This window comes from Tenrec ecaudatus, chromosome 14 (genome assembly GCF_050624435.1).
Source record: "Tenrec ecaudatus isolate mTenEca1 chromosome 14, mTenEca1.hap1, whole genome shotgun sequence".
In the NCBI taxonomy this organism is placed as follows: Eukaryota; Metazoa; Chordata; class Mammalia; order Afrosoricida; family Tenrecidae; genus Tenrec; species Tenrec ecaudatus.
In genome coordinates this window covers 5,278,261-5,293,269 of record NC_134543.1, presented here as the reverse complement: position 1 = coordinate 5,293,269, position 15,009 = coordinate 5,278,261, and the positions used below count along the sequence as shown (strand labels likewise).

At 55.6% G+C, this 15,009-nt stretch overlaps 1 protein-coding gene across 1 annotated transcript; it reads right to left on the bottom strand.

Moving 5' to 3' along the window:
* Positions 1–183: 183 nt before the first annotated feature.
* SLC25A47 (solute carrier family 25 member 47) lies at positions 184–7,561 on the bottom strand. The gene is made up of 6 exons (XM_075531470.1): positions 7,428–7,561; positions 5,142–5,185; positions 4,759–4,830; positions 3,547–3,729; positions 1,088–1,391; positions 184–742 (listed from the first exon to the last, which is right to left on the bottom strand). The coding sequence occupies exons 1-6, from the start codon at positions 7,453–7,455 to the stop codon at positions 462–464; spliced, it is 912 nt and encodes a 303-aa protein (XP_075387585.1). The 5' UTR covers positions 7,456–7,561; the 3' UTR covers positions 184–461.
* Between the last annotated feature and the right edge of the window lie 7,448 nt (positions 7,562–15,009).

Here is a 15,009-nt window from a genome sequence, read left to right as displayed (position 1 = left end):
GAAGAGCCCCTGAGGCAGGCTCCACACCCAGGCCCCAGAGGCCAAGTGCAGGGCCAGGTGGCCTCCATCTGCCCCTCTGCACCACGGGCAGCTTTGGATGACCGCCGGCTGCAAAGGTGGGTTGGGGCCACACGGGGGCAAGAACTGGGCCAGCAGCTCCTCAGAGCCTCAGAAATGCTTTATTAGCCCCTGGTCCCACAACCTTCAAGCTGTCCCCAGGCTGGGAGGCCCCCAGAGCCAGAGGCTGCTGGTCACTCCGACGTCTGAGAGGCCACCCCAGGACCGGTGGCACAATAAATACAAGTGGGGCCAGGGCAGTGAGTGGGTGAGGACTGGAGGTGGGACAAGCCAGGACCAGGATGCCGAGGGCTGAGGGAGACAGACCCCGGCTGAGACCTGCCACAGCAGACAGTAGCTGGGCTCGAGCCTGGTCCCCACAGGGCGCACTCGCTGGGGCCCAGCTATGAGAGCAGGCCCCGGGTAACCCTCAGCACGGCCTCATAGGTGGCGAAGACCACCATGTTGACCGGGAAGGCCCGGCAGCAGTTGAGAGGCAGCCCCTTGAAGAGAACGCTGGGCCCCGACTCCCGCACGCTGGCCACCACGCAGTGCACCAGGCCTCGGTACCGCTGCTGGCCCTGCCCGTCCGCCTGCAGGCGCGACTTGATCACGTCCATGGGGGTGGCCACGGCCCAGGCCAGGACCCCTGCACAGCCACCGGCCACCAGCACTCCCACAACATCTGCAGGAAGGCCAGCGAGTGCCCCTGATAAGAGCCAGGAGGTACCCAGGGTCTCTGTTCAGCCCCGGTGGAGCCCCGGGGTGGCTCTAGTGAGTAGGGAAACTGAGGCTTGGAAGCGGGCAAGGGGACTTGGTGGCAGAGCCAAGCTGTTTCCCCACACACAGAAGGACCATTTTACAAATGAGGAGACTTGAGGTTCCACCCACCCAGGGGCTCACACAGGGGCCACTGTGGGATGCCCTAGCTAAGTCTCATCCCTCTGAATTCTAGGTGGATTGCCTGCCTTCCCACTCCCAACCCCTAGCCACCCCCCGCTCCTGCCCTCCCAGGCCAGCCCCAGCTCACCTGGCTGGCTGTGGCCAGTGGGTGTGAGCCACTCACAGAGGATGGCATAGGACAGGAAGTAGGTGGCGAAGGAGTGGCCATCCCGGAGAAGCAGGGCCGAGCTGCCCTTGTACAGACCCTTGAGGCCCTCCTCACGGGCCACTGTGGTCAGGCAGTGCAGCGGCCCACGGTATTTGGGCTCTGGGGCAGTGGCCACGGGACACGTGGGAGGCACAGTTGAGGGGCCCGAGGCTGAAAGCCGCCGCTGCTGTGTCTGAGTCTGCAGGCGGACCTTGGCCACCTCAGTGGGCGAGGTCAGGAACACCTGGGGCAAGAAAAAGATAGGAATCCCACCAGCACGGTGGCCAAGGGCGGTGCCATCCTCCTCACCCTTCCCACAGTGACACTGGGGCGCCTGGACCCCAAGATACTGCAGGCGACCCAAGGCCATGACGGAGCTGAGGTTCAAAACTAGCCAGTGCCTTCAGTCTTCAGCAACACACACTGCCTCTCTCAAAGTCACGGCCGTCAAGCCGATGCCAACTCATTGCAATCCTACAGAACAGGGTAGGACCAAATCCGTGGATGTCCGACACTCTAACTGTTAAAGGAAGTAGAAAGCCTTCTCTTTCTCCCTAGGAGTGGCTGGTGGGTTTGAACTGCTGGCTTTCAGGTAAGCAGCCCAGCTCACAATCCACTAAGCCACCAGGGTCCCCTCCGAGGTTAAGTCAAGGCCTTTGACCAGAGTCCTGGATGTATCTAACAAGAGCATGTGCCTAGCACTCAGTAGAGACCCAACTAAGTGCAGAAGGAAACACTGCCCGGCCCGGCCCCATGCCCACAGCCTTTCCCATGATTGAGTCCACTGGGGCAGCCGTGGCGTCAGTCCCTCTCACTGAAGGTCTTCCTTTGTCTCCGACCGGCCCTCTCCTTGACCAAGTGTGAATGGATGCCCTGTTCCAGGGTCTGGTCCCTCCTGATGACAGGTCTGAAGTACTTACAACTGAGCCTCGCCATCCTTTCTGCTCTCTCTCTCTCTGTCTCTGTCTCTCTCTCTGCCATCTAACCATAAATGCCTCGCAGTTTCTTAGTGGTTGGAGTCCGTGCATTTTGCCACATGCTTTGGTCCTCTCGAGGACCCAGCCTGACAGAGAAATTTGCTGGGTTGTCATTGGGTACTGAGAACCAGCCTCCTTTCTGGATCTGACAACCTTCCCGGTCTGCACTGTCAACCTGTTGCCCTGGACTTCGCCAGCCTACAGGACAGGGCACACCTGCTCCCCCAGGGCCCCCACGACTGTCAGCCCTGCGGAGGAAGCCCTGGCGGCTCAGCAGTTGAGCACTTGGCTGTCCGTCCACAGGAAGGTCGATGCCTGGAACCCGCGGGTGAAAGAGCGGCTGTCTGCTCCCCTGAAAATCGCAGCCCAGAGACCACACGGGGCAGCCCTGCCCTGCGGAATCCACTCGTTGGCAGCCGCTTTTTTTTTCATTTTGTTTTCAGTCTTGCGAAAGCTGGCGGCCACGTCATCCTCTTGCACAGGGGCTAGTGACCTTTTGCCCAGCTAGTGACCAGCTTCCCAGCACCTAACCACTAGACCAACCAGGGCCCCTCTCTCATCTTGTAGATGCTGGCATTCATTTTGGTATTTGGCAGGGGGTTATTTTTGTTTTGTTTTGTTTGAAAATACTGGGTTCCTCTTAAGAACCCAGGTAGCGTAGTGGTTGCTGGTTGGGTTGCTAACCTCAAGGTCAGTGGTTCAAAACCACCAGTGGCTCCATGGGAGAAAATGGGGCTGTCTACTCCTGACAACAGTGACAGTCTGGGAAACCCACAGAGGCAGTTCCACCCTGCCTGTGGGTTGGCTGTCAGTCGGCACAGACTGGATGGGAATGGGTTGGGTTGGGTTGGAGTTCATCCTTGCGTCTAAGGGACATGCTAGCCGTGCTTCTTCCAGACGTGCTCACATTAACAGGAGCAGGTCAATAGCACGAGTGACGTGGCAATCACTCATGCCAGGCACCATGCATTCTGGGGGCTTTAATCCTTGCCTCTTACAGATAAAGAGACAGGCGTTCAGAGAGGCCCCATAGCTTGCCCAACGTCCCTTGGCTAAGGAGAGTCCAAGCCTGAATACCTGACTTCCTCACAGCCTGCCATGGCCCCAAATGTTCTGTTGTCTGACACATGCGTCAGTGTGCGTCATTGGCGCATGAGCCCCTGAGGGCAGGGACCTTGGCTGAGTGCCCAGCCTGACAATAGTGCCTACTTGGAGATAGAACCATCCCCACGATGCCAGCCCGGCCTGGGCACCTCCACAGTGGTTTCCCCACAGGACAGGGCTCCGCCAGCCTGCTAGAGAGTTAGTGAGAACTCTGTGCCAGAACGGGGTCGGTCCTCCTCCAAACTCACTGTGGGCCTCAACCCTGCCTCGCCCCCTGCCGCCCAGGTGCCCCGCTCTGCCTGCCCGTGCCCCACTCACGCGGACGAGGCCCGAGGCGCATCCCGAGAGGGTGATGTCGGCCTTGGCGGGCTTGGCGTCGGTGCTGCCGTACCGGAACCGGCAGATGTGTGCCAGGCAGTGGCGGTAGGTGCCGAAAGACACGGAGGAGACCAGGGACACGGTGCACACGGGCAGCGAGAGCCCCCTGTAGAAGCCGGTCACCTGCAGCCAAAACCAAAGGCAGATCAGGCCAGGGCCAGGCCAGGAGGAGCTGTCCAAAGGGCCAGGCTGGGTCCCTGGAGCTGGTGTCTCTCCCCCTCTGCCCGCTTCACAGGGGGACTGGGGCAGGTCAGTCCCTGCCTCGGCGCTTCAACCTCCTCGGTTGTAAAACCCTCAGAGGCCAGGCTCCCCTCATCTGGAGAGAAGGGGGCTACACCGACGTGTTTAATGGCTGCTCTCTGCAGCCTATACCCAGATCCAAGTTCCCTTCTCTTAACCCTCCCAAGAAAGAATTATTTTTCTGCTTTAATTTTTTATTGAAATAATATTTCCCCTGTGGGGGTGTGCATTTTGAGTGAAATAGAAAGAAAAAGTTTTTGAGGTCTTCAAATGGATTTGATACAAGAGGTCACTGGGGTTGGGTCCCAGACTGAAGCAGTCATACTTGCCCCCACTAGATAGCAGAATGCAGTAAATGTGGGATGACTGCTTCCCACTGAGCCCTTTCCCACCCTTCCCAAAAAAACCACACTAAAAACAAAGCAAACAAGCCCGCTTCCCTTGAGTGAATTCTGACCCGGCTGCCCTGTAGCACAGGGTAGGGTGGCCCCGTAGGTTTCTAAGGTGCACGTTGTTCTAAAAGAAAACTGCCTCTTAGTTCTCCCACAGTGCAGCTGGTAGATTCAAACAGCCAACCTTGGGGCTAGCAGCCCAATATGTAACCTGCAACCCAGGCTCCTTTGCGAAACCCCACAGGTAGACAATGCATATGGGCACTCCACGTCTCAGGGAGCACAAAGGTGCAGACAACCCCAGGCCCCTAACTGGTGACTCCTGCTCACCTGAAGGCAGGGGCCTCGCTCTGAGCCCTGGGTGCTGGACAGCCCAGCATCAGCACCAATGACCACAAGAAGGAGGATAGCCACTCCCATTCAGGTGAGTGCCCTGAGGCCCCAGGGCACTGGTTGGTGAGTGGCAGGCACGAGGCCCATCCTGCAGCCCCTGCCCGCCAGCCCCTGGCCCTTGACCTACCCGCTCTCGGCGGTACGTGTCTCGTACGCAGTGCCAGATGCCCCTGTACTTGGACTCCGTCTGCACCCTAACCTGTGGGAGAGTGGGTTTCAGGAAGGGGTGGCTCAGGCCGAGGAAAGGCCAGCAGGCCCCAGGGAGGAGGAGCAGCAAGGTTGGTGGTAGGCAGGGCAGGGACTGGGGACCCTGTTGAAGATAAAACAACTGGGTCCAGGGTGAAAAGGGTGGGGGGCATGGGAACCACTGCCAGCATTTGAGCTGGGGAGGGGTGGGTCCAATTCACAGTCTGGAAAGCTCTTCTGGTCTCGATGGGCAGAGGAGACACTAAGGGTGGCCTATAGCCAGCAGGGGGCTCGGTGGGCTGTAGGACCTGGTGATCGGCAAACCTTCACTGTGTCCAGGGGGTAGCCCACAGCAACACCGCAGATACCTGCAAGGGAATGATCACATGAGCTTGGTGAAGGAGTGGATGGCAGTCAATGAGGCGTCTGAAGCGGGAGGCATGCGCACACCCAGACCTGCAGAGGGCAGACCACCCCATCCTCTCCCGGGGGCCTGCTCGTCCCTCCTGGGCCACGCTGGCTGGAACTTTCCCCTCTGTTCATCAGCGGGGTCGTGGGGGACACCCAGGGCTCTCCAGCCTCCTTGCTGGCACCGATTTGGGCCATACCTGCTGCCCCAGCCTAGGCAGGACAGCCGCCAGCCTCAAGCTGTACCGCTGTACTGTCAGCCGGGAAGTGACTGCCAACAGCCTTGGTGACCAGCAGCAGAAGAGCCCAGGCTGAGCAAGGGTACGCAAATGGGAGCAGCCCGGGTCCCACAGGAAGAGTCAGAACCTCCTCGAGTCCCTCTCTCATGGGACAGACAGACAATGCTACTAGGCCACCCCTGGCAGGGAGGCCTCGAGGGTCAAAGCCAGCTGACTGGAGCTGATCTCTGCTGTCTGCACACCATACAGTGGGCCAGGGGCCACTCGCTCCCCCATCCTTTATCTGTTTATCTGTGAGGGAGGTCGCAGGTACCAGGGTCTCACTGGGGGGCTGATGAAGGCTGCCTGAAGACAATCAGGAACATGGGGGGCTCTGCCCTAATAACTGAGTCCCCCCAGGACCCAAACGATGTGAATAGAAGAATGAAGTGAACCAGTGAACGAGGAACTGAAGCAAATGACCCACGGGGAGACGGGGGGAATTACCTCCCTTGGTCCAAAACTACGCAGGTTAGTCCAAAACAAAACAAAGCATTACTACCAAATCACAGAAACCTTTACTGGACAAATCTACCCAAATGGGAAGCTACTGTCTTTCAAACACCCATCCAGCTCAGTCCGCACACTGCTCCAAGGCCTGGAGAGTTCTGAGCCCTTCGCCTGTGGTTGTTGCTGTTGCCAGGTGCCATTGACCCCTGGCTGCGACAATGGGCTCGGGCCTGGGAATGATTGAGGGTGGGGCAGGACCGGGCAGGGTTTCATCCTGTTGTGAAAACGGTTGCCATGGGTCGGAACCGACCAACAATTGCAAACATTACTGAGAGCAAGTGTCTGCAGCCGCCCGCTGCTCAGAGATGGGTATAAAGAGCCATTCATGGTCAGAGACAGGTATAAACACATGCTCTTTGGAATAAACCCGAGCCTGTGTGAACTAGAACCCTGGTAGCAGTAGTTTTTGACATACCCTCAAATACCCCCACCGAACTCCTATGCATCCTTCAAAACCCTACCCGCAGCATCACCTGCTCTCTAGAACTCTCCCCAACCCCACGCTCAGGGCCGTCTCAGCGTCTAGAAGCCTGTTGGTCAGAACTCTTGTCACCTGGCCCTGCTGCTGCCCCTCCACTCCCCCTCCTCTAGCCCAGGTCCAGGGCCAGCGTCCCTTTTTTGCCCAGCCCTTCTGTGGACTCAGGAGGAAATGACCACTGGGCTCAGGGACTCCTCCCAGCTCAGTGGCCTTAGTTAAGTCAAGTCTCTTTCCTGAGCCTCCATGTCAGGGGACCCACACTCAGGAGGTGACCAGCCCCAGAGAGCAGGGCCTCCGAAAGCCTGGGTAGGGGTAAATGTGACCCCTGACTCAGAGGCCAGTGCCTGCTCTTCTCCCAAGTTGCCCACCCCCCTCCTGCCCCCACACTATTTCCAGAAGAATCGATCGTCCTGTCTCTGTCTCTAAAGACAAACAAGGCCAGGGCACCGGGTCCAAAAGAACAGCTACCACCAGGCCTTGGCCGGGTGTGTTTTTCCTCACCAGTGGGTTCTCTGTGGCTCCGTCTTCCACAAAGAGCCCTCCAAGCAGAAGAAACACCCAACAAACCCAGCGAGAGGCCTGGGAGCAGCCCCAGGCCCAGCAAGGAAAGGGCTTAGCCAGCCTCGCTGCCCCACGCCCTGCAGCTCGCCCCCACGCTGGCCCCTGTCCACACAGACTCTCACCCCCTCACTGCTTCCCACAACCCAGGCATCCCTCTGCATAACCAGGACTCCTAGGCAGGGGTGCCCTCGGCCACTGGATAGCCTGAGGCCTGGCCCCCAGCCCTGTCTTGTCCTGCATCCTCTTCCTCCCTCCTCCCATGGCCTATACCAAGTCTTCAGCACTTCCTAGGAGAGCAACCCCGGAGGGAGGCCAGCCAGCCAGCCTAGGGCAGGACACCTCCCATGGTCCCCCATCCCTCCCCTTTATCTGTACCTCCAATGGCACCAGCAACAAAATCCATGGGCAGTGGCAGATGAGTGGGCAGGGCCCCGGGCCTGTCTCCTGAAAGAGGCCCACAGTCGAGGACTCAACAATGCTCTGTCCACTGCTGGCAGACCGTTAAATACCTGGGGCAGGGGGCAAGAGGGCAGGAGGCAGAGGGCAGAGTCAGTGTACCTGCTAACAAGTGGCCAGGAAGGCAGGCAGGTCATTGCTCACATGCAGGGCAGCTGGACATATCCCAGTACCTGCCAGTCACGGGCCTTTGTCCCAGTGCCCAGGGGTCAGGAAAGTAGGGGAAAGGCCCTGGGAGATGGCAGACTTCTGGGACGCGAGGGCTATCTCCCCGCTCCTGCAGGCCCGAGCCCAGCCCATGGAGAATCCCAGCGGTGAGTGTGCTTGGCTGCTAACGGAAAGGTTGGCATTTCCGGTCCACATACAGAGAGGCGCCCGGAGGAAGAAAGACCTACAGAGCTACTGCTGAGAAGTCAGCCACGGAAGACCCACCCGAGCCCAGTTCTGCTCAGACACCTGGGAATCAGGGCAGACTCTTCAGGATGCCCTTCTCCAGGGACGGGTCTCTCCCGACAACATGCCCAACCTATGTAGGATGAAGTCTCGCACCGGCCTCTCAGGAGCTCGGGCTGCGCTTCTTCCCAGGCTGCTGTGTCGGCTCTCTCGGCAGCTCGGGCTGCTTCCAATATTCTTCACCGCCTCCATCACTCTCACGCACGACGCTTCTCCTGACTTCCTCATTCAGTGCCCAGAGAGCCCTCCAACCCCTCCCTTGCTTGTTCAGCCACTGTCTCAGCTGAGGCTGCTCAGAGGCCCAGGAGAAACCACCTAGTCCCCAAGGAGCACCAACGGGCAGTGACACTAGAGCGCCCCCCCCCCACACACACACACAGCCCTTGCGGCATCAGTCCCCCAAGGCTATCAGCTGATCAGCTGAGTCCCCCACCAGCACAAGGCCAGTTCTCAGTGGGGGCTGGGGAGGGCACGCTTAGGGGAGGGGACCCTGGCCTCCTGGAGCACTTAGCCCAGGGCAAGAGTGACCACGTGAGCAAGTAGCCACGCCATCCAGGGCACCCCTGAAGGGGAGCCGGGCCGATAAAAAATGTCCCTTCTGTCTGCTGGTGGCTGGAGGTTGTTGTAAGAACGGTGACCTCTCACCCATGCACACTTGACGCCCATCCTCGCTGGGGAGGAACGTAAGGTTTACAGTGCCCGCCTGGCTGATAAATACACGTGGATTAATTAAAGAGCGGAGAGGTAAATGGCTCGGTGAGCCTCACCTTTCTAGTTCTCGGGTGTCTTGCTTTCTGATGATTGGACCAGGGTGCAGCTGCCTTAGCCAGTTCCCTGCTTCAGCTGGAAAGGCTCACTTCCTGCGAGATGTCCCTGAGGAGAAGCCACCTGGACCTACCCTAATGCAGCCCTGGGTGCTGGAGCAGCCGCATGGAGACCCCTGCCAGCACTGAGATGCTTACACGTTCACTAGCTCCTCTTTCCTCCTGCAGTTGGTGTCATTGCGTGTGTTTTATGAGTTTGAGGAGGACTTTGTATATTGGTGTTGGACATATGGGTTACTGTCAGACTGATGGGCTTGGACTGGACGGGGTTGGGATGCTTTCTAAATGTACACTTACCTTTTATATAAAACTCTCTCTTGTAGATAAACAAGCGGCCATCTAGCTCAGAAGCAACAAAGCCCACATGGAAGAACACATCAGCCTGTGTGATCACATGGTTCTGAAGGGATCAGTTATCAGCCATCAAAGAACAAAAAATCATATCATTGGCTGCACACCTCCATGATACGATCGCCGAGGACAAACGGGTGAACAAGTAAATGTGGTGAAGAAAGCTGATGGTGCCCAGCTATCAAAAGAGATAGTGTCTGGGGTCTTAAAGGCTTGAAGGTGAACAAGCAGCCATCTAGCTCAGAAGCAACAAAGCCCACATGGAAGAAGCACACCAGCCTGTGCGATCACGAGGTGCCAAAGGGATCAGGTATAAGGCATCATCAAAAAAAAAAATCTTACCATAGTGAATGAAGGGGGGAAGTGCAGAGTGCAGACCCAAAGCCCATTTGTCGGCCACTGGAGATCCCCTCACGGAGGGGTCTAGGGGAGGAGATGAGTCAGTCAGGGTGCGACATAGCACCAATAAAGAATACAGCTTTCCTCCAGTTCCTAAATGCTTCCTCCCCCTGCCCCCCCCCCACCACTACCATGATCCGAATTCTACCTTGCAAGTCTGGAAAGAGCAGAGGTTGTACACTGGTGCATATGGGAGCTGGAGGCACAGGGAATCCAGGGTGGATGATACCTTCAGGACCAGGGGTGTGAGGGGCAATGCTGGGAGAGTAGAGGGTGAGTGGGTTGGAAAGGTGGAACCGATTACAAGGATCTACATGTGACCGCTTCCCTGTGGGATGGACAACAGAAAAGAGGATGAAGGGAGACGCCGGATAGGGCAAGATATGACAAAATAATAATTTATAAATTATCAAGGGCTCATGAGGGAGGAAGGGAGCGGGGCGGGAGGGGAAAAGGGAGGACCCGATGCAAAGGGCTTAAGTGGAGAGCAAATGCTTCGAAAATGATTAGGGGAAAGAATGTACAGATGTGCTTTATACAATTGATGTATGTATATGTATGGACTGTGATAAGAGTTGTATGAGCCCCTAATAAAATGTTTTTTAAAATCTTCTAAAAAAAACCTCTCTCTTGTATACATACGAATTTCTGTGAATTTGTTTGTGTTAGTCTTCCCAGACTGACACAGCTGGGTAGGGCTGGTGGTCCCCATCTTACAGAGAGAGGCAGGCTGAAAGGCTGGACATGTGGCTCTGTCCCTCCGAGGCCAGCGAGCCTGGTCCCTGTGGCCATCAGAGTGCCATCACGCACCTTCACAGAGGGTCCGCCCCTTGCCGTCTGCAAAGGCCCCATAAAGCCACCCTGCTGCCCTGTTGGTGGCTGCTGGGGACACTGAGTCTCAGACAGGCTGAAGCCCTTCCCTCCCACCCACCCCCCCACCTCTCTGCAAAATACACAACCCATCTGCTTCCATCCATTTGATTCTACCCCTCGGCCGCCCCACAGGGTTGGGTTGGGTTTGGGGAACTTATTTCATGTTGGTGGCTGTGGTGTCACACTCAGCAGGACTGGCCCATGTTGACGTGTTCACCTCAGTAACGTGGGCTATATCCTTGGGATTCTGTACCCACACTCCCGCTGCCCCCGACAGGCTCCCGGCCCCTGCCCCACGGGCATCACCCATGTTCCCAGCCTGCTGTCCATTTGGAGTAGCTGCCGACGCTCTGGTCCCCAGTAGAAAGCGTGCCAGGCTTGAGGCTGGGGAAGTGGAGCTTTGCGGGGACTTCTGGGCTTTCCCGGAGGTCACCTTCCTGAAACAGGTCACCGGGCTTTGCTCTCTGGTGTCACTGGCCAACCCTTCAGTTAGCTTCTCACGCCACCCAGGCATCTATTCATCCACTGACCAGAAAGTCGGCAGAACAGGGAGGGGCGGGCGTGGACAGCCTGGGCAGGAGGCCACGTGTCCAGACATGCTCTCTCGCCTGCTCTCTCACAGGTGCCCTGCAGGCCGACCTTCAGCAGGCGGAGTGCTGGTCTAGGGGCCGCTGTACCCCCCCCCCAGCTCATCAGTTTGGTGAGACAAAGGGCAGGACACCCAAGCCCAGTCCCAGTGCCCCTCCTGGTCTTCAGAGAGACGCTGCTCACAGTATAGGCAGGAGCCAGGCTGCCTCTATCCAAACCGCAGCTCCGTCAGGCCTGTGCTGGGCTGGGCAAATGCCCTCAGGGGCCCAGGCTCCAAGGCACCTTTCACAACTGAGCAACCAACCTTGGACCTGGAAGTTCCTAGGCCATGCTGTCCATTTTCCAGTCATGCCAGGAGCTCAGAGTGCCCCGATGCCTCTCCCCTCCCCCTCCAAGTCCACTGAGTAACCCAACCTGTGAGTTGTAGACCCTCTCAGCCGGACTCGCTGCTGTCTGCCCACACGGCCACACGTGTGCCCTCTTTTCCCCGGATCGGGGACGGTTCCTGCCACCACCCACCCGTGCCCACACTGTGACAAGTCCCGGGGGCACGGCATGCTAAACAAAACAGACTGCAGCCCTGCCCTGGTCCATCTTCTGCTCTAGGGAGAGGGCAGACAGCCCCCAAGAGAAACTAGCTAAGGCACCAGTGTGTCAGGTGCTTATCAGGGCGTGGAAGGAACAAAGCTCAGAGGGGGAGGACAGGGCAGGGGGCTGGACAGTGTTAGGAGGGGAAGTCCAAGAAGGTGACATCTGATATGAGCTCCTCTCTCTGTCACCACAGTCAAGTTTCACCCACCCTTGGTTCCTGACAAACACGCCACCTCTCTGTGCAGCCTGTCCCCACTCACCTGTGTGTTCAGGACTATCGGACCCAGCATAGATAAAGTAGGTACTCTTTGAAGGCTAGGTGAGTGAATGAGTGGGAAAATGGATCCATGGATGGGTGGGTGGATGGACACATGAATGGATGATGAGTGGCTGGAAGGAGGGATGGGTAGGTGGAAAGGATTGGACAGATAAGTGAATGGATGAATAAGAAGGTAGAAGAATAGATGGATGGATGAAATAAATAGGTGAGTGGATTGAAGGGTGGAAGAATGAATGGATGGATACATGAATAGGTAAATAGATGGATGAGTGGAAGACAGATGGATAGGTGGGAGATTCATGGATGGATATATGATGAGTGCATTGGTAAATGGGTGGAGGATGGATGAGTGGGTGGGTGCAAGGATAGATGAATAAATGTAAGTGGAAGGTGGATAGATGTGTAAGTGGATGCGTGGATGGATGGTCAGCTTAGCAGGGTCCCCAACAGGATGTGATAAGGCAGGACTGCAGAACCCAGGAGAGGACATTAATCAGTCAACACCCTGTGCTGTGCCCAAAATATTATACAACAACACAAAATGTGGATCATGCCAGATGGGAGTTCCAGAACACTTCCCTAAGCTCATGTGGAAGCTGTACATGGGCCAAGACTGGGGGTAGTCACTGAACAAAGCAAGGAAATTTCCCGTGGAAGAAAATGATGATGGCAACCTATGTACAAATATGCTCGACATAGTAGATGGATGAATGGATTGTGATTAAAGCTGTAAGAGCCCCCAAGTAAAATGGTATTTAAAAAAATAAATAAATGATGCTGGAAAAACTGTATCTTCACCTGCAAAAAAATATGGCCCAGAATCCATCCCTCACACGATGTATAAGACGACATCAGGATGTATCAAACCACGCAACCATGAAGACAGTGGGAAGCATAAAAGTTTCCCCCATAATGCATGCCGCTTGCTAACACATGGTCAATGTCTGTACACTTGGAGATCAACTGCTTAAAGGTTACCTGCCTGAAGATGATCAGCCATCTAGAGCAACCAGACCCTGTAGGCCGTCCCACCCTGAGCAGAGCCCACGCCCTTCTGGTAAGGATTACGGGGTTGGGGGGGGGGGATGATCCCTGGAGGAGAAACCAAGGACACCAAGGTCAAGCCAACTCAGGGAGGGCCAAGGTTAGGACCTCTAAGCAGGGGTCCTCAAACTACGGCCCGCGGGCAACATGCGGCCTGCGGAGGACATTTATCCAGCCCACCGGGTGTTTTGGCCCCGTTTGTTTTTTAACTTCAAAATAAGATATGTGCAGTGTGCATAGGAATTTGCTCATAGTTGTTTGGGTTTTTTTTTAAAATTATAATCTGGCCCTCCAACGGGTCTGAGGCCCCCTGTTTAAAAAGTGTGAAGGCCCCTGCCTAGAGTCTGCCCATCTTGTTACCTGCTTGCCCTCCTGTCCCATGTGTGCTGCTAGTGCCTCCCCTTCCTAGTGCAGGCATCCCCCAGCTCACCCCTGCCTGTCACGTGTATGCCTGTGGTTCCGCCCCTTCCTGTGACATGGATGGTTACCTGCAATTAGGGGCTTCTGTTAGGTTTCTCCAGTGATAAAGACCTCAGTCCTTGGCTTCTCCTGAGAAAGAATTCGATCCGAACCCTGGATTGTGATCCCCGTGCGTTTCATAAAGGACAGAAGACGTGTCAGGTTTTACACAGGCACCTCAGGGCCCTTCACACCCGCACTGGAGTCCTGAGGCTGGAGGAGATCGCCACATGGCCCCCAACAAGCACTGTGAGGAAAAGCAAGGGGCCGTGGACTCCTGATTCTAGCTTTTTCAGGCCCTCCACTGGGAGGCGTGGTCCATGGTACTGGTTGACCCCATTGGTTGAATTAAGTTCACCTGGCCCAGATGGGGGTCAATCCAGGTATACCGCCCACCTAGGTGCACCACCCCTTCCTGTCTCAGAGTCCAATTCTCTGAGCATGCCCAGTGGGTACCCTGGTCCCTGTTCTAACTACCTAACAATTGCCTTGGTTGGAAACATATTTTCTCTGTCTGGCTGCTGAGATCTTGGCCGTCCCGGAGGTGAACACTCACATGCTTTATCTTGTCTGATGTTGCATTCATTTTACCCACACATGCCCCTTGGACCCACCATTCGATTGTGGGGGCTGCTACCCCACAAAAGACCATCGATGAAAAACTAGGGACAAACTTAAGGGCCCGAACACAAGGCATAAACACATAACCAAATCCAATTTTTAAAATCCACACTATAGAAGACAAAATAAGACAGCAACATTCTAAAATTATAACATGCACATCAAAAGACTATCCAAAGTTAAAAAAAAAGAACCCACAAAGTGGAGAAAACTATTTAGTAATGATGTATCAGATAAAGGATGATCTCCAAAATCAATAGAAAATTACAACATCTTCACAAGAAAAGCACAAATAACCCAGTTTTTAAAATGCGCACAAAACACGAGTAGACAATTTACCAAAGGTGACATCCAGGAAGCCAACGACTATACACAGAGATGTTTGTGTCCATTAACAATAAGAGAAACACCATTAAAACAACGTGATAGATAAACAAACAAAGAAATAAATAAATAGAAACTGTGATATGCCACCTCCCACCGAGGCAGAGCATGCGGGAGGGCGGGGACACTCGCGCGTGGCTGTGGGTCTGTAGAACAGTATAACCACTATGGGACTCAGTGCCGCTGCCACGGAGTCGAAGCCGGCTCCGAGTGGCCCTGTGGACAGGGGAGAACGGACCCTGTGAGTCTCCAAGCCTGTAACTCTCTATGGGAGTGGAAAGCCCCGTGTTTCCCCAAGGGAAACCAGTGTGGCTTCTCCCTAAGTACATGCAGATACAATTACCTCGCGATCTGGCCATCTCTCTCTCTACTGGCTATACACCCTAAAGAGACAAGAATGCAGCGGAGCAGACACACACACACCTTGGCTGGGACAGCAACTTCTGTAATAACAAAAACATGGAAACAACGACGGAAAAGTCTAATTGTAGAGGAATGGGTAAACAAACTCTGGTACATTCCGACAGTGGGAAATTATGCATGGATTTAAAAGATGACAGCACTCTTAACACGGCAACAATTGAGACAAAGCCAGAGAACATTCTGCTTAGCAAAGTTAGTCCAACATTTAAGA